The sequence below is a fragment of the Pelodiscus sinensis genome, chromosome 1 (assembly GCF_052426305.1).
Source record: "Pelodiscus sinensis isolate ZL-2025 chromosome 1, ASM5242630v1, whole genome shotgun sequence".
Taxonomy (NCBI): Eukaryota; Metazoa; Chordata; order Testudines; family Trionychidae; genus Pelodiscus; species Pelodiscus sinensis.
The window spans coordinates 97,836,029-97,860,310 of record NC_143052.1 but is presented as its reverse complement, the minus strand read 5'-3'; the positions used below and the strand labels follow the sequence as shown (position 1 = coordinate 97,860,310).

Below are 24,282 nucleotides of genomic sequence, written 5' to 3'. Positions count from 1 at the left end.
GAAGAGAGCTTGTATATACCTACAGCACTGCAGACATTATTATGCTGATCAAAGAGCTTCTTCCATCCATGTACTGTCTGCATTTAGAAGCAAGTTTCACAGAAGACAAAACAAGGAGAAGAGAAATTCTGAGAGAAGTGCAATGTTAAACAATTCCATTAAAGTTAAGCACTTATTTGCTATATTTGCTTTTAGTAGCACTGTTTGTTCAAATAAATGCTAACATTTGTACAATTCATAGCTCACATTCAGCTATATCAGTTGGGCTATAAATCAGAAATCTTAGCAACTTCTACACCACAATATAAAAGAAAAAAAGTGCTTTTAATAATCAGCTGTTTCAGCAAAACAAATGAGGACACAGTACACACACTGCAATGATTTTGTATTTTCCCATTTTATTTGGAAAATTTCGAGTTCCTAGAAATTCACCACCTTTGGTGATTTGCCTCCCAAATCTCATTACTAAATGTAAAACAAAATAAAAGGCTAATCAGTCAGTCTCAAATCAAACTTATCTTCAGTCGTGATCCTGCAGTTCAATCCACTAGTCATCCATGCAGAAACCCACTGGAGAGGGCTGCAGCAGCAGATCCAATTACAGTTGCAGACCTTTCAAGTCATATCCTAAGCACATCTGTCAGTGGTTAAATCACTCCACATTCAAGGTAACCTTCTATCTTTCCAATATATCCAATGGCACTAAAATTCCCATTAGACTTTGTGGAACACCTGTCAATATCAAAGGCGCCAGTACCTCAGGGTCATGGTTTAATTATGGGGGATGTGTCTGAACCTTGGCTAGTTTCTCCCGTGCATTTTGTTGGGGTTAAGACTAGTATTACCTTTTTTCCCCACCCATGTGGGGAATTAATTTTGTTATGTGAACAAAAGCGGAGGCGATGTATCACACATCACCTTCATATTGGTGCACATAAAATTCGTGTGGCAGGGGTGAGACTGAGGGATATGTAGTTTTGGAAAGGGCTCTAAGATGGGGCAGAAGGTTGTGGTACAAGGGATGAGGATTCTGGAGTGGAGCCAGGCTTGAGGAATTTGGGGTGCAAGAGGGTGCTCTAGGGCTACAGCAAAGAGAGAAGACTCCTTCCAGCTCTCTTCCCACAGCAGCATCTGGGCTGGCAGGGACTCCTCTCCCTGCTGTGGCAGCTTGAGGGCTCAGGCTGCATGACAGGCACCCTTCCCTCAACCAAAGCAGGCCTGGCCTGGGATAGCAGTGCCCCAGCCATGGCTGGGTTGGGGCTGGAGTAGAAATGCCCCAGCCATGGCAGGTTGGGGCCAAATAGGATGGGGCGCCCCTCCCCTGGAGGTCCAGGAATCCCAGTCACAACAGAGCTGGGGCCAGAAAAGGGGTGACCTGGCTGTGGCAGATTAGGGATGTCATACATGTAGGCTGGGGGAGGGATGCTTTCTCCTGACCAGGGTTCTCTGAATGCCTGTGCGGTGTAAGGCAGCTGCATAGCTTACAGAGAACTTAATTTAAGACCACTATCTATTCAATCATTTGGTACATAACTATCACTACTGTAAGTCTACACAATATAGGCTAGTGTTTGCAAACAGAGCACCTTCCCACTGCCAGGAGTTGTGTGTGAGACCTGCCAAGGACTATGGTTGGCATCTAGTCACTAGGGTGGCTAGTGAGCTGGGCAAGGGTTATATATTAAATTGGCTGATGAAGGGTGTACTAGAATCTGCAGGATTATTAGTGACAGCTTAGGTGAGTCAAGTCTGTAGTTCTGCTGGAATTTCATGTGATTTGTAGGATCATTGTACATAAAAGACAACAGCATCAGTTTGTTTACTCCTTCCACATACTGAAGAGTGCCATAACACAAAAAAGTTACTTTTGAGGCTCTGGGTAATAACAAAAGCATCCTCGCCAGTCACGTATTCAAAATAGGGAGAGTACTATCTTGGCTGCAGAGTGCTCAGAGGTGTGGAAGATGATGATGGTGACTTTAGTCTGTTTTGTGAAAGGCACTAATGTGCCAGTGGTTTCTGATCGCCTCAGTCACTTCCTAGCCTTTAATAACAGCAATAGGTCTCAATTTAATAGCTTTCTTACTGATGCCAGCAGCATGGCAGGTGTTAACCACATCTGTCACATTCTTATAGGATTCTGGTGCCTGAAAAAAAAAAAAAAAAGACACACAAAGTTAGATTATGCCTCTTGCTTTATCCTTCTATTGTGTTAAAAATAGGAAAACTTGCTTACTGATGAACTACAGGCTAGACCCCCCCCCCCGGTCTGGATCCCTTAGGACCTGACAGGTCCTGGACAAGGGAATTTTCCAGATCAGGGAAGGTCTTGTCACTGCTGTCCTGGCCCGTGGCTGTAGCAGCCCTGCGAACTCCAGCAGTGGCCCAGCAGGCTCTCATGATCCCACCAGCTGTGAGCTCTGCAGCCCCCTCCTCCAATTCCTGGCCACACTGTGGCTGTGAGCTTTGCAGACCCCTTGCTCTGCAGACTCTGGTGGCCTTGCCAGCCTCCCAGCCCCACAAGCTGCGAGCTCTGCTGCCCTCTCTCCGCCCCCCAACCGAGTTCCCAGCCTGGCTGGCTGCGGGCTCAGTGATCCACTCCTGCTGCAGAGTCCAGCAGTCCTGCCAGCTTCCCAGCCTCGCGGGCTGTGACCTCTGGTGCCTGGTGGGCTCTGCTGCCCCTACCGGCTGACTCTGCTTCCAGCTGCTGGCAACCTCTGTGATGGGGCTTGCTAGTCCAACAACATCTGTAGTCCTTCTGGACCACAGTTGTTGTAGGACCAGAGAGTTCAGACCACAGATTCAACCTGTAATTATTTGTACATAGCTAAAAGGTTAGTGAACCACTTGAAAGGGGGGGGGGGGGGGGGGAGGAAGGAGAGAGGGGAATCAAGCTATTTTGAAGATATTGGAAAAAATAACCCTAACTATACATATTATATGATGGGGGCTAATTTAGCTACAACTAATCAGGAAAGAGATCTTGGAGTCATCATGGATAGTTCTCTAAGACATCCATGCAGTGTGCAGCGGCAAACAAAAAAGCAAACAGGATGTTAGGAATCATTAAAAAAGGGATAGAGAATAAGACGGAGACTATCTTATTGCCCTTATATAAATCCATGGTACGCCCACATCTTGAATACTGCATCCAGATGTGGTCTCCTCATCTCAAAAAAGATATACTGGCATTAGAAAAGTTTCAGAGAAGGGCAACTAAAATGATTAGGGGTTTGGAACAGGTCCCATATGAGGAGAGATTAAAGAGACTGGGACTTTTCAGCTTGAAAAAGAAGAGACGGGGGGGGGGGGGGGGGGGTTTGATAGAGGTATATAAATCATGAGTAGCATGGAGAAGGTGAATATGGAAAAGTTATTTACTTGTTCCCATAATATAATATAAGAACTAGGGGCCACCAAATGAAACTAACAGGCAGCAGGTTTAAAACAAATAAAAGGAAGTTCTTCACACAGCGCTTAGTCAATCTGTGGAACTCCTTGCCTGAGGAAGTTGTGAAGGCTAGGACTATAACAGGGTTTAAAAGAGAACTAGATAAATTCATGGAGGTTAAGTTCATTAGCCAGTATGGATAAGGAATGATGTCCCTAGCCTCTGTTTGTCAGAGGGTGGAGATGGATGACAGGAGAGAGATTGCTTGATCATTACCTGTTCGATTCACTTCCTCTGGGACACCTGGCATTGCCACTGTCGGCAGACAGGATACTGGGCTGGATGGACCTTTGGTCTGACCCAGTATGGCCGTTCTTATATTCAGGAACTGAGCTAACCACCATATTAGACTCAGAAGCAGGAGAGAGAACAACCAGCTGCCAATGTGGTGGAACAAGCTACCCCAGCTTCCTTCCAGGGAGAGGAAGCCTAGGGAGGTTTGCTTTCACAGCCCTACTAGTGCCTGTCACCGCCAGAGCAAACCTTTATTTGGGCAGAGGACTGGATTAGGGTCATTTTGAATGCAGGCTCTTCATATCAGAGAGTGTATTTACAATTCCTAGTTCCATTAAAAACACCATACATTAAATGCTTCACTCTCAATAAAACTTTGAAGTACCAAAACCACCCACAATTGTGAATCATGTTTAAGAAGCAGATTGTTCATGGACAAGAAACTGAATAATGTCCTTCCTCCTAGGTGGACAAATGCAAGAGTTCTATGCACCCTAATAGCAAAACAGTATCTGCACATTGCCAATTCTAGAAGCTGCCGTGCAAGATTTATTTAGAGCCGATAAGCACGTCACAGAAGGGAGGAAAACCAAGGAACATGGCCAAAAGGCTTATATGGCAGCAATATCAAGTCTCTTTGCACAATGGAAAAAAATTATTCTTATTCCCCCAAAAGATAGATTTCCAAGAGGAGATTCCCTTCCTAACAGCATGGAGAAATATTCAGTGGGACACTTGAATTCCTGAAGGAAGTGGTCAAATTTTTCAAGAGATGCTCCAATGCCCTACAATTTACTGTCCATTATAGTACATACTCAGGTCAGAAATTTAAAACTTACTTCTTCCATGACCAGCTTGGGGGAAGCAACACGGATGGCAATCCCCATGTCGGCCAGCTTGTCTAGCACATCCTGGAAGTCCAAGTTTCGTCGAGATTTGGCTCGGGACAATGCACGACCCTAAACGATAAGTTTTAGATTATTTCATTTTATTTTGTGGTCACCACAAAAAACTTGTATTACTAAGACAGACAAAGGAAATAAAAATCATACACCTAGCTGTCGCATTCCAGGGAAGACAGCATCTGCTGAAGCAATCATCCACAAGGTATAAATATAAACTATCCAGAGACTTGATGAAGAGCACCCTAAATATCTTACCTGAGGTTTACTTTGGGGCATTTCTGGTGCTATACAAACACAAGCTATTTTTAACAAACTCACACGCATTAATATTTAGTAGCATGTCCATGTTTACACAAACTCAGAGTAGAAAAACGTAGTTTGATTCCCTCCTCACCTGAGGCATGTGGTCTGTGTAAAAGGAGGCAGAAGTAAAACGCACTGGAGTGCTGGGTTCCTGCACAACTGCTAGGGCCCTATCAAATTCATGGCCCATTTTGGTCACTTTAATGGTGCTAGGATTTTAAAAAGCTGAAATAATGAAATTTATTATTTTTAAATCTGACATCTCACGGTGCTGTAACTCAAAAAGGAGCTGTGGGGAGGGTTGTGGTACCATTACCTTTACCTCTGCACTCCTACTGGGGGTGGTGCCTACTGGCTGCCCAGCAGAGTGGTGGCTGCTGACCAAGAACCCAGCTCTGAAAGCAGAGGCACCACCAGCAGCACTGCACAAATAAAGATGATGAGGTATGTTATTGGTATTGTTATTGCTGCACTACTGCCTGCAGAGCTGAACCCTCAGTCAACAGCTGCCACTCTCCAACCACGGAGCTCTGAGGCAGCAGTGCAGAAGAGCAGCATGTTATGGCATTTCCACCCTTATGTCTGTGCTATTGCTGGTGGGGCACTGCCTTAGAGCTGGGTGCCCGGTCAACAACTGCCGCTCTCTGGCTGCTCAGTGCTGAAGGCATTGCAGAAATAAGAAAGGCAAGTGTACCCCCTGCAACTCCCTTTTGGGTCAGGACTCCCAATTTAAGAAATGCTATTCTCTCCCATGAATTCTGTATAACATAAGGTAAAGGCACACAAAATGCCAGATTTCAGTGACAGTAACATGTTTTACATGACGGTGAATTTGCTAGGCCCTAATAATTGCACATCCTGGAGCGTTAATAAGGGTTCACCATGGGTACAACAATCCACTACATGCAGGTATCTAGGATTCAGGTAGGTTTCTCCTTTCATCCAAACTGGTATGTAGTTTGTATTCACAATCTGGGCTTTTATTGGGGGGAGGAAACTGCAACTATTTTGTCCCACAGTTAAAGAAGCCTTAGCACCATCTTCTTTCACCACTAAAAATGCTTTGCATAGATATTCTCAAGGCTGTCATTCCAGCTCTTAGGTCTGGGCTGTCAGTGTTTGGTGGCCAGGCACTATCAGCCACACCAATCCTTTCTATAGGCAAGGAAAACAGTTCGTAGCTCCCTCCAGAGCCAATCAAAGCTTAAGCATTAGCCAGAGAGGCCTCAAGAGTGCATGAGGTAGGAATGTTAGCAACTATCAACTATCCAATAACCAAATGTTTGTTGGATAGTCAAGTAGCAACTTGACGTGTCGTTTCCCCCTCCCTCTTGCTGTCTCTATCAGAGAGAGGCAGCAAGGGTGGAGGGGTGGGGGGGAAGGAGTGGGAGCTAGTGTTGAGGGGAACCAGCTTTAAGTCAGTTCCCAGCACGGGGAAAAGGCATGAGTGGGGACTACTTCAGTCCCTGCTTGTGCCATTCCCACTGCAGGAGCTTCTGCCTTTGAAATGTACAAGAACCCTATGGGGGCTCTGGTAGATTTCAAAAGCAGAAGAGTTCCTGTTTGCCCCTGCAGCACAAGCAGTCCTTGCTCATCCTGTGCTCTCTGCGGTGCCCCCCCCAACTGCCTCTATGAGAGGCATCTGAGGGGGATGGGACGGGAGCTGGTGCTGGGGGGAACCAGCTTAGAAGCTGGTTCCCCCAGCACCGTCTTTGGGGTGCTGCCTGCCCCTGCTGCCTCTATCAGAGGAAGTGGGTGGGGCGGGAAGAGAGGAAGAGGAAGGAGCGTGGATAGGGGACGCTGCTGCAAAGCAGCCACTGACCGCAGCATCCAGGGCTGGCCGCGGCTGTTGTACTCTACACGAGCTAGGACCAAGCAGTCCCAGCTAGTGCTGATCGCTGGGTCTCTGCACTTTAAAACGTAGTAAGAGCCCAACAGCTCTTACTGCACATAAAAATGCAGAGTCATAGTGCGGGTGGCTCCAGAGCCGGCACCAACCAGGACATATTCTTGGCTCTGCACAGCAGCGTTTATTGACCAATCATGACTATATGATTAGCCAGATAATCGCATTTTAACATGCTTAGCATGAGGCACACTACCTGCAGCACTCTTTAGACTGGAGCTCTGGGAATTTTATCTACCCTACTAATTAGTATAACTGCCCCAACTGCACCTTGAGCAGCTGCTTTTTGGATATCCCCTCAATTGCTCCTTTAACTCTTATTGTACTTACAGCTCCATGGCACGTGGTTCCAAAGGTCTCAGTCATGCCTTGTTCAGTGCCAGTAAGAACATAGCTACAGGTTCCCATTGTCCCACCAATCAGTACCGGCTGTCCAGTCAGCTAAGGGTACAAACAAAAACATTACAGTTTAAGATCAAAATCACTCAAGACAAGACATTTTTGTTCAATAAAGTGTATAAGATGAACCAGGGCACCATCAAAATGAATTCAGTTTCACATATCCATAAAAGACTGCTAGCAAGCCTCTGGCTGTGTACCCAGCATTCCCAAATCACCAGACAGACTAGAAAAATGCCGGCCGTGTATAAAAATGCTCACTATTGTGAGGAGGCTGGCAAATAGACACAGTTTGTCTTTAGGAGCGGACAGAAGGCAGATAGGTATAAGATCAGGCAAGCAACTGTATGGTGGGAAAGAAAGGTGAATCAGGAAGTGTCCAGAAGTTTCCATGTAAGCCTGAGGACAATGGCGGACACTGGCAAATGTTCCAATATAATTAATTTGCTACCCTGTTTGAGCTGCAACATTTACAAATTTTCCTGTTAGTAACACAGAAACCTTCCTATTCACCTGAAATCCTCTCTCCTGCCTCCACTTCCCCTAAAGCAAGAGTGGGCAAAATACTGTCTGCTGGCCAGATCCTTCCTGCCACTGTCCCATGGGAGCAAGACCAGACTCCCTGCCTGCTATGCCCCTGCCTGCCACTCAAAGTGGTCAGCTGTGTGTGCGCGCGCCTCCCCCCCACCCCCCACATGCTCTTTGCCCTCCCAGGGGCGGAGGGGAGGGCAGTCATATACTATCCTTGCCCCAAGTACAAGCTCGCAGCCAATGGGAGCAGTCTGGACCATGCTTATGGCACAGGCAATGCACAGAGGGCGCTATCCCCAAGGGGTGCATCGTGCACAGAGAGCACGTAGTTCCTGCAGCCGGCCACTCTGAGCGGCATGTGGAGGATGTATCTGAGGGTCTTGGTGGGCTGCTAGCCGGGAGCCATCTAAGGTACGCACCTCCTGGCCAAAGCCTGCACTTGGTATGCTACCCCTTCTCCCCAACCCTCTGCCCCCCATTTACCCTTGCCCCAGATCACAACTCCTGCTCCCACTCCCATACCCTCTTCCAGACCCTACACCTCAGGTCACATCCCCCTCCCTTCAACCAAACCCCTCCTGCACTCCAATATCCTACCATGCCTCTTCTGCACTCAACCTTCATTCCAGACCACTAACCTCCTCCATTAATATCCTAGAAGAGTGAGGCTCATGAATACTTACGAAATTCTTGGAGTATCCTCCCCCATAAAAAATTATTGCCCACTTCTTCCCTAAAGTTAAACGTACTTGGTAATCGACGGCAATGAGAGGATGATGAGGAGGGAAAGCCCTGGTCGACCCCTTTCTGTGCACCAGGAGGGTTCTTTCTTTTCCATCCACCACATGCTGCTCTACTTTAGCAATGTTATGAGACACATCATAGATCACATGAAGATCTAAGTCATCAGGGGTTGTGTTGAAGACTTTAGCAAAGGCCTAAAAGAGAAAGTTTGGATATAAAACTCAGGGACAATTGCTCACAGCTACAGAAGCCTTGTAATGCTCTCTGATTTATAGGGATTAAAAGCAGCAGACTCATTGGAAAATGGCCTCTCATGGGAAACAGTGAGTCAGTAAACAGAACACTGTAACTAAATGAAATGAGGTAAGGTAAACCTTTCAGTTCAGCCTCCTGGTTCTAGAAACACTGGGCCAAATGCAGCCCTGGCATTATTGACTTGAATGAAGTTTCAGTCATTTGAATCGTGCAAATTTCTCTACAACCGAACTAGACCAATTATGTGTTAGCTGGCAGTCTGACTTCTGATACTTTCAGAAAGATACAATGAGGAAGACTAAGCATACCAGAGAACAACCAAAATGCTATGAAACAACATACAGTATACCTTCATATTTCCTACTCTTGTCAGTTTCAGGATAAAATTTTCCTTACCACTAAAATTTACCTTAGCACTTAGCTTTTGAAAATTGAGCACTGGCACTTCTGAAAATTCCACCCTCTTTAACTGGCAGAAGAAATGGTAAGATATGTTATTCTACATCCTTTAGATGTAGCCCAGATGTAATCCAGTGAAACTTTTCTGCTGGCGAAAGGTATTGGTCTGATGACCCTGGAGACGGACATCTTCTCTTAATAAGTAGATATAGCAGCAGAAAAGCACATGCTTCACCCAGCTGCTCCTAATTGTAGCTCAAAATGTTTTACTTTGCTCCCAGGATCTTTAAAAGCACCAGAATACTTGCAGCAGAACAGCATCTATGCTCCTACCTGTCTGGTTAGGAAAGTCATGGAGGAACGGTTGACCCATGCATAGTTCCCAGCCGCTGCCATTCCCTTTAGATAGTCTTGTCCCTCAGGGGATGCAATTCTGGCACATGCCAACTGGCGATCATTAACTATGATCTTGTCTCGTTTCATGGCTTTCTCCATAGCAACTAAAGCATCTGGGGAAACAAACAAACAAACAAGAAAACCTGTCTGTGTTACCTCTATCATGAAAGTCTTTAGACCTGGATTAACAGGCACAAAACCCAGCTCCCTCCACAGAGGCACCAGAAGATGTGTGAACCTTCAACTTCCTCTTTATATGTTACAAATGAATGTGTGGAATGACTACTTCAGTTGTTACAAGGATCGGCCCAGCACCACCTTCAAAGGGAAAGTGACAGAATTAGGTGCCTGGAGAAAAGACATGCTCTTTGGAGCAGTGGTTCCCAACCTTTTTATACTGGGGACCGGCAAACCCATTCACAAACTTTTGGTGGACCATAACATTTTATTTACATATTCATTAAGCAGATATTGACAACACTAAAAAAATTCTGTTAAAAGAATCCTTTTCTTTATCTTAAGCCACTAACACCATTTGCATCACTGAAAAAATACAACATAATATTACTGATAACTGACATGATTATTAATAATAGGATAAACTAAACATTGTACTCACACACTATTTAATGGGACTTCTGCTGCTGTATCTTTTTGCACATTTCTTTGAAGTTTACATCATAACTGGTCAAATTCAGCTTCATGCACAAAGACACAGACACAGACACTCTTCAGGCCAGAGTGATCTCTCTCTCAAACACACTCTGCAGGCAATGGTGATATCACCCCCCCACCCCAACTCGGACCTGGTCTCAGCCTTCCTGGGGCTACTCTACATCCTGAGGGCTGGCAAGCAGCGTGGGGTCCGGACGGACTGGGGTAGAACCCAGGTGTCCCTTCCTGCTCTAACAACTAGCCTACACTCCCCTTCCCTTCTCATAGAGAACACAGGTGTTTGACAGCCCAAGTGTACCTCAATCCTGACCCTCAAAACTGCTGTGAACAGCTGACTTCAGCCACCGGCCACACATACCCCAGCCCCGGAGCAGCCAGCATCGGTGTGGCCTGGCATTGGTCCGCGGACCAGCAGTTGGGAACCACTGTCTTAGAGCATGCGTTTTAAGTTCTAACTACCTAAAAATTCTAGGAGTATGATTTAGAAGTCTGAGCATAGCACTCAGAGAAGGAATACAGATATTCTAATCAAAGCTCCAACAAACTTTTTCTGTAACCTTTGGTAAGTTGCCAACTCTCTCCTTTTCTTCTTATTTCTATTTCCATAGCGCTTGGGGATCCCAACCAAGTATTACAGTCTCATTATACTAAGCACATACATATTAATAAAGACAGCTTTTTCCCCAGACAGCTAACAATCTAGGTATCTGTCCCATTCGACCACAACCTCAAATGGAGATAACTACTTACCTCATAAGGGCTGTCTAAGAATTAACTCATTGTTTTTAAGGCACAAGTACAGAATATATTCCAATACACTTGAACAGGATTTATGCAAGCAGCAGACATTCTGAAGAGATTTTATCTTACTTCAGCTTTTACAAAAAATAGTCTTATCACAAAATATACCTGTAGCTACTTGATGACCCAGGCCTCTGCTGCCACTGTGAATCATTACACACACCTGGCCCTTGTGATCAATGCCCATCTTCCTGGCAGCATACTCGTTATAAATGTCATCTACCACCTGGATCTCAGCATAATGGTTTCCGGCTCCCAGGGTCCCAAGCTGCCAATTACAAGATTATTTTAGCCATCTATTGTTCAGACACCAGACAAAAAAGTGAGCCTTTGGAGGGGATTATGAACAAAGAGTCATGGGTTATGTGCAATATGGTGAACTGTTAGAGAAACTGGTTAGAACATGGAAATCTATTCCTGAACCGTGGATGTTAAAAAGACTGTGCAGATATAATCTTGTTTTTCTCCCTGGAAACTTGTAAGGGGATATAGTTTTTTAACTGGTCTAAATAAATAGTAGTATCAGGAGAATATGATTAAACAGAAAGCCTGTCACTTTCAGCATACTTAAAAGGAATAGATTCTAAAACACAGTTAGTAAAGAGAAGCAGCCTTTACATTGCCACAGTGCTATTATCATGGTTATGTCTACACTAGAGAGTTTACAGTGACACAGATGTACCAATTTAGCTGCACTATTGTAAGCTCTCTCATAACTGCTCTATGACATCAATATAATTAACCCACCGTGAGTGGCAGTAACCATGTTGGCAACAAAAGTGTTTACAACTAGCTTACAGGTAACATTACCTGAGGCAAACCTCTTTTCTTAGCTCTTGAGGAGACCTTATTGGGATCAGCCTGCAGCATCCTTCCATATTCTTCACAGTGCTCCTTGTCCTCTGCCCAGGCATAACCTTCCCTGAGAGACCAGTCAACACCCATTTCCAGTGCCTCCTCCAAGTCCCTGTAATCATCAATACACTTTCCTTGAACTAGCACAAAATTAACCTCATATGTGACCCAAGGGTTCACACCCATGTCTGAAGCAGTGAAAAGCCCAGGAGTTCATTCAACCCTTTTTTGCAAACCAGAACACCAGTTGCACAAAGATAAAACTTGAGAATAAAGCCACTTCCCCTTCCCTGCTATCAGAATAAGTTCTAACATTTTCGCATCACCATCTATGCAATTAAAGAGAGCTAACAACCTTTAAAGCACCCTTAACTAATCCTCTGGAATTCTAGATAGCTTTGTATTATTTCTAATAGTAGAGAGAAGGAATGGGCCAAGAAGTTTTTTTCCACCACCTTCCAGCTTCCCACCTGCAAATCCCTTCTCAAAACAAAGGCCAGACACTGCCCACCCCTCAGATGTGCATGCAAACATTTTCTCACTTGGCGTTCATGGGGATGACACCTTTGGAGCCCACACCAACTGGAATATGGTCAAACATGGCCTGCGCAAGCTGTTCCTTCACAGGCTGGACATCACTTTCATCCATGTTCGTACGCAGCAATCGGACACCACAGTTGATGTCAAACCCGACACCACCTGCAAGTATTAACGAAACAAAACAAACACACAGTTAATAAATGGGGTTGCTCAATTGTGAGTCACAGAACGTTACACTGCAGCATTTGGTCACATTAATCTTAAACACTGATGTGCTTTCTGACAGAATGTTTTGTATATTAGTGCCTGAAGTCTTCATCAGTCTACCACCATATTAAATGAGACAACAGCTCCATTTTAGTGAATTTCCATGAAGATTGTAGGCTCTAAGCTAAGAATGCAATCCCCCAAATAGGATAAAACCTGACATCAGTGTTAAAAATGTAAAGTTTTCCATACCCACAGCACCTTCATTCAGTGCTACAGGGATAATTCACTGCTCTGGATACTGCACTAGATCATGGACACAAAAGCAGACTCCCACACAACCCTTAACTTGAAAGTTTGCTCCTGTGATTAATATAGAAATACCTATTCAAAACTAACAAGCACATTACAATTAAAATACACTGATTTTTTTTTACTCTCCAAATACAGTCTTTTCCATTTCAAATTTATTTGAAAACAAAATATTTGTATTTAAGGCTTTTAAAATTATTGCAAATTGTTCTGGAAGGCAAAGAGTAAGCTCTCCACATGGTCAAGTTTGGCAGTATACTGTGACTCAGGAATGTTAAGTGATTAAGGATGTTAAATTTAGATTAATCAACTACTCAAGTATTGCTGGGGGGGGGGGAGGGGCTCGCATTCTGCTGCGTCTCTCCCTTTGAAATGTGCAAGAGCTGACCATGGCTCTTGTATACTTCAAAGGAAGAGGCTAAACAGGACTGCTTAGGTCCCCTCTCCTGCGCCTCTTCCTTTGAAATGTACAAGAGCCACATGTGGCTCTTGTACATTTCCAAGAGAGAAGTGCAGTAGTAGGGACACCTCAGCTTCCCCTGCCCCCTGTGGAGACAGTGCTAGGGGGAGCCAGCTTTTAAGCTGACTCCCCACAGCACCAGCTCCTGCTCCCCCAGTCCTTGCTGTCTCTCTCTGATAAAGGCAGCCGGAGGCGGGGGGTGGAGTGACTAGTCAAGTGACTGCTTGACTATCTGATAAGCTTATGCTTATCAGGTAGCCAGCTAGTTGACTGGTAGCTTACATCCCTATAAGTGATACTTTATCTCAATATTAAAATGGGAGTAGAGTAATGTGATGAGAATTATCAATGACCTAGAAACCTCACAAGAGTGATAGGATTGTTTACTTAGAAAGGAGACAAATAAGAGGACATAATACAAGTCTATGAAGTAATGACTGCCCTAAAGAAGGCAGACTGGGAACTTCTCTCCTTGTCTCATAACACAAGGGGATACTCTATGGAATTAAAAAGAGGGAAAATCAAAACTGATGAAAGGATATATTCACACATTGTCAGAAAATAACTTTGAAATTTTACCACATAAATCATTAAGGCCAAGAACTTAAGATTAAAAAATTGAATGGTTGGTTATATAGATGTCAAGAACATTGAGTGATATAATTAATGATAAAAATTTTGGAAGCATATTAAACCTTGCTTTAGAGCCAGTTAGAGATCAAGATGAGACCTAATTGGAGGGCAGATTATCCTAACTCTGTCTGCTACAGGATTCTTAAACATCCAGTGCAGACCTGTGCTAGAGCATGATACTGGACTAGATGGACTTGGGGTCTGGTCCACTATGGCAGTTCCTGTGTTTACAATAATAGCTGTCAGGTGCCAGCAGAGGTATTTCCAACTGGTTAATAAAGGTGAACTGAAAAGTTCTTAAGAAATTAGGCAAAACTATTTAAGATCCTAAATCCGTAATAGAAGTGGACAAACACTTTAAAATTAAAGTTAAAAATAAGTTCCTCTTTTATGTGCCCAAAACCAAGTTCAGGGCTCCCTCTTCAGGAGTTGGGGACAGATACCCAAAGCAATGTGAGGAGAGCAAGACTCCCTGCACTGTTTAGCACTTTATTTTTTCTGCAAGAGTTGATTACAACCAAAGTACTCAGGAACAACATTCTGTAGATAAATCTGGGTATTAGTCATTTTATAATGTCTCTTAAGTCCTTTCATATTATAGAAACACCCTCTTTGAAGCTGAACGTGGCAGCTTTGGGGCTAACACCCAGAAGAAGGGGTAACAGAACTGATTAAGAACTGATACAGCTTAAATGCATAGATTTGCATGACAGGGAAGCTCCTATAAACGTGGAGTGTATTGAATGGGACCCTGGGTCTCGTCTTGTCAACATTGGAGCACTGGTCCAAAACAACAGAAGCTCAGCTCCTTCCCCTCCCCCATCTAACTCACCTGGCCAGTGAGTTAAGGAGAGCAACAAGATGGTAACTAAGCAACAAGATGATGGAGTGTGTGTGTGTGTGTGTGTGTGTGTGTATGAATATGAGTTCATGAGTGTGAAATATTATATGCATAATACAATATTGATATATATATTACCAATAAATGTGGCATTTTGTCTTATCCCCCCTGAAAAAGATCCTGTGAAATTATTTTAAGTACAACAGTTCCTTCTAACTTTTTCCTACACATATGCGGAATAAGTTCTGTTATAGGCACCAAAGCTTGTGTGGATCAGCACAACCAGTAAAAACACATGCTGCCAACTTCTGCCAGCTGTGGGAGTTCTGTTAATTGGCTGAGCAGCATCTGAATCTTTCCTGGGTGACTGCCCTAAGCACTCAACTTACAGGGAACACTGCTCAGGATGCATGAACTGGTATCTTAACAGATAAAAACTCTTCAAGTCATTACTAAAAATATTTCATTTTACTTTTGTATTGTAAAAATGTGTGTGTGTGTGGGGGGGGGGGGGAAATCTTAAAAAAAAAAACTATTTTAAGAAAAATTTCAGAAAACCAAGGACATTTCTCAAAGTACATTAGATCATACTCAAATTACTCTTACCTGGTGACACCACTGCTTCTGGGTCACTCATGTCAAATGCTGCCATGTTACCAATGGCAAACCCATAACCAGAATGTACATCGGGAAGCCCAATAGACCTCTGAAAGAAAGATAATCAGATTTAAAAAAACAAGTGGAAAAAGAGCATTTAAATTATATCCAATCCTGTTCCACATATGTACAGGTACAATGTAACCTTACACCAAGACTAGTCATCAGAAGCAGTTTACAGATCAACACACCAGTCATCCACCTGGATTCAGAATTCCCACATTCCACACTGATCCAGAAACGACTTTTGAATTGAATGTGACATCTTAAATGATAAATGGGGCGCGCTTGGGCTGTCCCGCTGCGGGCGTGCTCCGCGGCTTTGCTCTCCGTCTCCCTGGACTGCAGGGAGACGGGGAGCAAAGCCTTGGAGCACGCCTGCAGCGGGACAGCCCAGGGTGCTTGGGCTGTCCCGCTGCAGGCGTGCTCCAAGGCTTTGCTCCTGTCCCCCTGGGTCTGCTGGGGGGGAGGGGGAGCAGCTAGTGCCCCCCCCAGCAGACCAGGCTTTTCTTGCCTACCCCTGGGGTAGAGCAGCTGGGGGCTGCCGGGTTGGTCCCGCAGCGCCGCTCCGGGCCAACCCGGCAGCACCCCAGCTGCTCTGCCCCAGGCATCCTGATTCAGCCGCTGCTGGTCAGTTTCAGCAGCGGCTGCATCAGGACTCCTGGGGCAGAGCAGCTGGGGTGCTGCTGGGTTGCTCCAGTACCGCCGACGAACTGCGCTACTGGACCAACCCAGCAGCACCCCAGCTGCTCTGCCCCAGGCGTCCCCAAGTCAGCCGCTGCTGAAACTGACCAGCGGCTGACTACAGGAAGCCCGAGGCAGAGTTGCTCTGCCCCAGGCTTCCTGGAATCAGCCGCTGATCAGTTTCAGCAGCAGCTGACTTGGGGACGCCTGGGTTTCTTAAGTTGAATCTGTATGTAAGTCAGAACTGGCATCCAGATTCAGCCGTGGTTGAAACTGATCAGTTTCAGCAGCGGCTGATGCCAGTTCCGACTTACATACAGATTCAACTTAAGAACAAACCTACAGTCCCTATCTTGTACGTAACCCGGGGACTGCCTGTAGTACTTAAGCAAGTAGCAGACGCAATCTTGGAACTATTGGTGATTATTTTCAAGAACTCATGGAAGACAGGTGAAATCCCAGAGGACTGGAGAAGGGCAAATATAATACATATATTTAGATAGGAAACAATGGTGATCCAGGAAATTATACCGTCAGCCTAAGTTTAAAACCAGAAAAGATACTGGGGGAAAAAAAAAAAAAAAACTATTAGAACAATCAATTTGTAAGCATCTAAAGGAGAATAAGAGTAATAAATACTGGCCAGCATGGACACGTCAAACAAATAATGCCAAAAGAACTTATTTTCCTTCATGACAGGATTACTAGCAGAATGGATAAGAGGGAGCAGTAGATGTACGTTGATTAAAGATGTAAAAGAGTAGACAAGTTGACTACTTGCAATCCTCCTCCCACTTACTGCCTCTATATCAGCTACTAGGCTGCTCTTGGGGCATGGATGGGACTCAAACCGAGCGCCCCAGGTTTTGGAGGCTGATGCCTTATCCATTAGGCCACTTGCAGGAGGAATAACGGTAGTTTGAATTAGGAGCTTTAATTCGAACTACCGGGTCCCTACTGAGTGTAGCCTCAGGCAGTTAGTCCGGACTAGGGGCATTTAAAAATGGCGACCGGACGGGAAGATGCAAATAAAGCCTGTGATATTTAAATCCCAAGCTTCATTTGTAACTTCAAATGCCTACATTAGCCTCCCTAGTTCGAACTAGGGGGCTAGTGTAGACATACCCCTTAGGAAGAAAAAAAGATATATGTGCAAATATAAAATGGGGAATAAATGACTAGTAGTATTGCAGAAAAGGATTCTGGGATTATTGTGGATCACAAATTGATAAGACTTGCAAATATATAATACAGCTACAAAAAAAAAGCTAATAGCATCCTGTGGTGTATTCACAGGAATGTTGTATGTAACTGAATTGTCCTGGAGGGGTCTCACTGAAGTAATATATTCAGTTTTGGGGTGTCACACTTAAGGTAAGATACATAGATTCTCCAGAAGAGATCAGCAAAAATGATCAAATATTTTAAAAAACCTAACTTCTGAGGAAAGATATTAATTAAAAAAAAACCTACATGTATTTAGTATTGAAGGAAAAAGACTGAGAGGGACCTAATAACAGTTTTCAAATATACGTGAGTGGCTGTTAAAGAGAACAGTAGTAAACTGTCCTTCACATCCCCTGAAGGCAAGACTAGAAATAACTGGCTTAACGTGAAGCTTGGGAGATTTTTTGGGGGAAAAAACCCCCTAACAATAAAAATAGTTAAGCACTATAATAGGCTTCCAAAGGAGGCCATCTAATTGTCCTAACTGGAGGCTTTTAAGAGCAATTAGACACTTGTCAGATACAGTCTAGGTTTACCTGGTTCTAACTCAGTGTGGAGTGGTTGATTTAGATGACCTCTTAATGTTCCTCCTTACATTTCTGTAATTTTGTTCCATCAGCAACACTGCTTTAGAACATGATGCTCCATGTTCCAAAGGCATGAGAGGAAAATGTGCACAAGCCTCAACACAACATGAATTTCATAAAATGTTATTTTAATCTAGAGGAACAAGATAAAAGGACACACATTGGGGACACCAGCAAAAAGTAATAATTTGCCATAGCCTGCATAAATCACTCAATGGGGTAAGCAGTTTAGGTACAGACAATGCTAAGGTAGGACAAATACCCCACAACCATATTTACTTTTCAATGATCTCCATTGGGAGAGTACCAACAGCATACAGTTACAATGAAAACAAATACAGATTTTTAATTCATGCATATATAAGAGGAAAGCATTGATTGCAGGTGCAGTTTCCAAATGTATATATTTTTTGAAAGTTCTGTACCCTCGCTCACACCATGGACACCATTTGGAAAGCATCAACCGACCAGGGGGAGGGAAGAAAGGGGGAAGTTTAAAAAAAAAAAAAAAAAAAAAAAAAAAAAAAAAAAAAAAAAAAAAAAAAAGAACAATTCTTTCTTTATGGCAGACACTCACATGAATAATGCCAGGCAGTGCAGCCACATTCCCAATCTGTTTCATAGCAGGTAAGAATCCACCAGCACCTGAAAGGCAAAAACTAAATGTTTACACACGGGACTTCCTGACAAACAGCATTTATAATGACTGATATGGAAGCACCTTTCAAGTTAGCTAGCTCAAATTCAGGCAGATTAGTAGTGACCAAAGCTTGTTTTAATCTGGTGGAAAATGCCTGGCACTTTGGGAAGCTACAGGTCCATTGTAATGAAGTGTTTCTGAAATTCCCCTGCTGTCAAAGTGCTGGTACAGGTCATCTGTCTACATTTTACCACCATACAATCTAGGACTGTATAAAGTAGGGATGTGAACAGGTAATCAATAAGTGTCACTGGGTGATGCTTACCAGGTAACTTAACCAGTACTCAGGAATGAAATGCAGTAAATAACTATAAAGATATAATTATGAAAAAGTGCAGTATATTTTAAGATCCCTTTATTTTTCATTTTTGTAAAGTTCTTAACACAGGAAAGAAATGTATTATATTTTCAACTTGTCCCTTGCAGTCACCAGGACTGGCAAGTCTGTCTGTTTCAGCAGCAATATTTTCAGGATTTAGAAACAGTGTTGTCAGGTACACAGGGAGTGCATACTCTCATGGCTGGATATGTGAGTAATCTTTACTACACATTTTCAATGTTTTCTTAGACGCATACAAGCCACACTAATTCAACGTAAAAGGCTTTTTTTTTTTTAGGAGATGAGAATGAAAGAAGTGATATACAGGAAGCAAGCATTTGAAATTTAATGAAAAACAAACAAGAAGAGGGGATCTTCCTATGCTTACCGCCACCTCTGCAGGCATTTCGTAACTCCTCAAACATTAATTTCTCTAGTGGCTCATTTACATAAAATACTCCTTCCACCTAGAAGCAAACATAAGAACGAGAAAACACAAAATAGTGCATCATTACTACTCTTACAAAAACCTGCCAGAAGCAGGATTATATAACAGAATAGGTTACAAAGTGTATTTTTTTTTGTTATTTTCTTGCCACTGTTTATTTAGAAGCATATTTGCTTATCTTTCTGGTAGGGCTTAAGACCCACTAGTCACTTTCAAAAGACATACACTTTGTGCCAAGAAGTTTACAATCCCAATGCTCAATCCTGCAAACAAACAGACCATGTCTATATACACAGTGCTCCAGCTGCACCAGCACAGCATGTCTCATGAAAATGCACTATGCCAGTGGTGCGCAACCCGTGGGTCATGACGCCCAAGGCTGTCTTCCTGGAGCAAGGGGGTCACAGCGCCGGGCCGGCTGCCATTTTGTTTTCCTGGCTTGGCGCTCAACATACGTGCAGCGGGGGCAGGAGGAGTGGCAGGGGAGCGGACCAGCACTTTAAATTAAAGGGGCTGCAACAAAATGTTCCCAGCGCCTTTTTTTTTTGCTCAACCAAAATTTTTCCAGCCCTGGGGGTTGCAAATTAAAAAAGGTTGAGCACCATTGCACTACGCTGACAGGAGAGAAATCACCTCTACCATTGGCAGAAGCTACATCAGGAGATGAAGCTCTCCTGCTGACCTAACACTATGCACACAGGCACTTGTGTTAATATAACTTATGTGGCTCAGAGGGTGTTTTTTCATAATCAAGTGCATAGGCGACTGGTGCCTGGAGGGGAAGGGGTGCAGGAGGGCCACCCAAAAGGGGGGGGGAGGGACTAGAGGCGCATCCATTTAGCCCTTTGAGTTTTGACAGGGGTGGGGTGGCAGTGCTACCTCCTGAGGGCTACCACAAGTCACATATGCTCAAGTGACATAAATTATACCGACATAAGCTGTAGCATAGTGTGCAACTAGACTACAGGGTTTTGTCGACAAAAGTATACCTGTGTCTACACTACCGCCGAGTTGGGCAGTTTTGTCGACAGCGGTAAACCTCATTCTATGAGGAATAATGCCTTTTGTCAACAGAGTTCTGTCAACAGAAGGCGTTATTGCATCTACACTGTCCTTTGCGTCTACACTGTCATGTCGACAAAGTGACTTGCTTTGTCGACAGATCTGGATGCAGTCTAGACGCTCTTTGTCAACAGAAGCTTTGTCGACAAAAGCCTGTAGTCTAGGTGTACCCATAGAGACTAGGCCCAGAACCGCTGACATGCATTAACACTTTCACTATCGGGATCCAAAGCCAGAGTGACGTTAGGAAGAACAGAGACGGGGCACATGTAGCCAAGGTGAGGCTGGGGCCCGCCCTGGGGTTCCTAATCCGAAACACGTGTCCAGCTATGGAAGTGCAGCTTCTCTTCGGGGCATTAGCCCCGCCCCAGGATGTCTTTCTCTGAAGTTTATTTTAATAGGGCCGGATTCACGGGCTTAGAGAACCGTTAAGGATGAAAAATATCCCAGCCGCGCGCTCTCCTCCAGCGAGAGCCCCCTGGGGGGGGGGGTGTCCAATTCCAAGGCCCCCTCCCCCGCCAGCGCCTTGCTGTTCCCTGCCCGGCTCCCCCTCGGGTGGGGCAGGAGCTTCCCCGCGAGCCGCTGAGCGGAGGCATCGCCCCGACGCCGCTTTGCCCGAGCGGACGGGGGGGGGGGGGGGGTCTGGTCCCAGGCCGCAGCTCCCCGAGGCGGGTCACGCGGACAGCGACAGGCCGCGCACCCCCCCTTCCCGCGCCTCCTCGCGCCGCAGGGGCGCCAACGGCCGGTCCCACAGCTGCGGGGAGGGGGGTGTCTCGGGGCAGCCCCGCCCCCCCAGCTCGCGCGCTGAACGGTCACTGCCGAGCGCGAGACACCCCCCCCCACCCGTCCCTCGCGCTCACGTTCATGTTGGGCACGAAGCCCTTCTTGATCCTCCAGGAGTTCTTGGTGAGCTTGTCCAGGTACTGCAGCTCGTCATTGTAGCTGCGGCTCATGGCGGCGGCCCTGCTGACTCCGTGTCACACACACCGCTGGGGGTTCCTTCACGGCGCCGGCCAGGAAGGATGCCACGGAGGCCGCCGAGGCTCACTCTCGATCAGAAGGCGAAACGCCAGCGAATAGGTGGGGAGGCGTTAAGGCCGTTGGACAGGAGCCGCCGAGGCTCACATTTCGTGCGTTCAGGCCGGAGCCTTGCGCGGCGCCCGCCCCGCGGTGCGCTGCAGCGCCCCCTGGTGGGGCTCTGAGCCGTCGGGAGAGCGGTAGCGGCGCCGGCGCGCGGCAGGAGGCTCCCTGGCACAACCCCACGGCGCGCGCGGCCGTGCAGGGCGCAGTGCTGGGGCTGCCGCCGGGTTCCTGCAGAGACTGGGCAGGCCGGGGGCTCTGGGGTGGGAGCAGGGGCAGGCCTCGCAGGCCTGTTGGGACCGAGCCCTGGTGCCCCCTAGAGCTCGCCCGGCCCCTCACACGAGCGCCGCAGCGGGGTGAAGTGCACGATGCTCGGAAGCTGCTGCCTCCTCCCTGAGTCCCGCTTCTCTTTTCCCCCGAGTCCTGCAGTGAGGCTGCCGCGCCACCCAGCGGACATTAACGATGCCACCAAGCCCAGGGCTGTTGGCTGGGGCGTCTCAGTCACAGCTGGCGGATAGTTTTCACTGGCAAAACATTTCCTGCTGAAAAATGGGGTTTTGTCAAATGCAGGTTGGTGGAAAAAACAAGGAGTAGTCCTGTAGCTCCTTAGCAACCAACAAAAATACATGTATAGTAGCATGAGCTTTTGTGGGCAAAATGCACTTCTTCAGATGAGCCCACGGGGTGTTTTTGTTTTCTGCTCGACAAGAGGGGGGTACAGTGAGGGAGGCTGTGTCTAGACTGGCAAGTTTTTCCGCAAAATCAGATGATTTTGCGGAAAAACTTGCCAGCTGTCTACACTGGCCGCTTGAATTTCCGGAAAAGCACTGACGATCTCATGTAAAATCATCAGTGCTTTTCCGGAAATATTATGCTGCTCTCGTTCGGGAAATGGCGATTGGGGCTTTTTTGCAGAAAACCGCGTCTAGATTGGCCATGGACGCTTTTCCGCAAAAAGTGCTTTTGCGGAAAAGCATCTTGCCAATCTAGACGCGATTTTTCTGAAAATGCTTTTAACGGAAAAGTTTTCCGTTAAAAGCATTTTCGGAAAATCATGCTAGTGTAGACGTAGCCTGAAAGTTTGCCTTTTTTGGAATTAGGAACTTTTGAAAGGAAATGAAAACATATGTTTCATTTCTCAAATACTTTTTTTTATTGTCAAGTTTTTATTCTCTCTCCCCTTTCAATAGACCCTTTTTGTCACTGCAAGCTGAACAGTGAAAGGGGGACACTAGGAACTATTTAAGAAGGAATGAGAAGGTGGGTATCATTAGGAGTAATTGAATGAGTCATTAAAAAATTACCTCACTCTTGAGATACTGTGGAGTAGTTTCTCAAGAAAAGTTTATTGTAGCTGCACAGCTTGGCACATGTAAAACTTAGGGTTACAGTACTAACAAAATAATAATTACTAAAGAATAATTCTGTATTAAAGAATAAATCTGTACCATTAGGGGCATGAAGTAGATTAATGAGTCCTTTTCAGCTCTAAGTTCTAGAGCAGTGTTTCTTAACTTTTTTCCTAAAGAACCCTCTTTCTGAAAAAAAAAATTATAAGTATCCCCAGTACCTACAGTTTTCAGACATACACAATTTTTTCTACAGTTACAAGACATTTGTTAAAACAACTTAATCATAGCTGGGCGGATGATGAAATTTTTGGGTGTAAAAAGTACAAAAATAATAAAGCGCTGTAAAACTTAAAACAAAAATTCAGTTTTCTCCAAATTTCAGTTGTGTTGACATATCTCCCAGACTTCTCTCAAGTACCCCTAAGGGTACTCATACTACTAGTTGAGAAACACTGTTCTAGAGTACCCTCTTAGACTAACAAAGGCATCAGGATAGTCCCCATCTTGAAATACCGTTAAGGAGTGCCAGGGCACTTTGTTCCTTCCATCAAACTCTGATGAAATCCTTTCACAAAGAACTTTTAGTCCTCATAGGCACCAAGAGAGTTTTCAGATCGAAGCACTTGATACTTCCCACTTCATATTCAAACACAACAGATGCAGTCAGTTGGAAACAGAAAAATAAGTTTATGCTACAGCAAAACCATTACAAGAGCAGCTGCCCTCAGCTGTGTTTGCAGTTTGCTGGCATACATCCTTCCTTTTCTCGAAAGAGTATTGTGCCCTCTATGAAGTGTATAAAAAGGCTTTACTTAAACAGAGATATACTTTAACCTTTAAAACTAGTAGCTTTGGCAATACCTGCAAACTCCTGAATGACAAATACTTCCCCTACCAAATATGTAATATGTTTTTACATGATTCTCTGTTGGATACATGTTATAAATAGTCCCTCTTTACCAAAATCATAGCATAAATTTAAAAACTTTGCTCTTTTTTTTAAAGTTGAAAAGCAAAGGGACAGAGTGGTTCAGTCTTCAGGATCGTGTTGTTGGTTGGGAACTTCCTGATCATTCAAATATGCTCTCTTCCTTAGAGGTTGTAGTCAATATCAGTGGAAATGAGCAGGTAACCCTGAGGAGAGAAGAATATTCATAAAAGTGCCTTAAAATTGATAGTTAAGTCTGAATTTTTTGTTTTAATTCTGTCCTGGAGATCAAGAGTGGGAATCTTCACTGAAGAGAACTGCAACTTAATAATAGCAACCTGAAGAAGTTCACACAGGGACAGATTTCTACACACTGACCCATAAATTCCTT

General features: G+C 44.9%; 2 protein-coding genes across 4 annotated transcripts in view; both read right to left on the bottom strand.

The window, feature by feature from the left end:
- Positions 1-378: 378 nt before the first annotated feature.
- On the bottom strand, positions 379-21,672 carry RTCB (RNA 2',3'-cyclic phosphate and 5'-OH ligase). Its single transcript, XM_075938283.2, has 12 exons — positions 21,392-21,672; positions 19,410-19,488; positions 18,580-18,647; positions 15,454-15,553; positions 12,397-12,553; positions 11,810-11,966; positions 11,108-11,267; positions 9,461-9,636; positions 8,479-8,667; positions 7,130-7,240; positions 4,525-4,644; positions 379-2,147 (listed from the first exon to the last, which is right to left on the bottom strand). The coding sequence occupies exons 1-12, from the start codon at positions 21,482-21,484 to the stop codon at positions 2,040-2,042; spliced, it is 1,518 nt and encodes a 505-aa protein (XP_075794398.1). The 5' UTR covers positions 21,485-21,672; the 3' UTR covers positions 379-2,039.
- Positions 21,673-22,920: 1,248 nt separating this feature from the next.
- The window catches only part of BPIFC (BPI fold containing family C), a 28,700-nt gene continuing 27,338 nt past the window's right edge, over positions 22,921-24,282 (bottom strand). For all 3 annotated transcript variants that reach the window (XM_089781573.1, XM_089781571.1, XM_006137975.4), the window contains one exon: positions 22,921-24,097. In XM_089781573.1, the coding sequence (XP_089637699.1) occupies positions 24,056-24,097 (42 nt within the window). In that variant the 3' untranslated portion in view covers positions 22,921-24,055. The remainder of the gene's footprint in view (positions 24,098-24,282) is intronic.

What these genes read in the sequence shown, in the direction of transcription:
- RTCB (XM_075938283.2), bottom strand. Translation starts at nt 21,484, where the DNA reads ATGAGCCGCAGCTACAATGACGAGCTGCAGTACCTGGACAAGCTCACC. An exon ending in AAATGCCTGCAGAGGTGGCG is followed by an intron (nt 18,648 to 19,409) that starts GTAAGCATAGGA and finishes TTTGCCTTTCAG; the next exon opens with GTGCTGGTGGATTCTTACCT. An exon ending in GTCATCCCCATGAACGCCAA is followed by an intron (nt 11,967 to 12,396) that starts GTGAGAAAATGT and finishes TGATGATTACAG; the next exon opens with GGACTTGGAGGAGGCACTGG.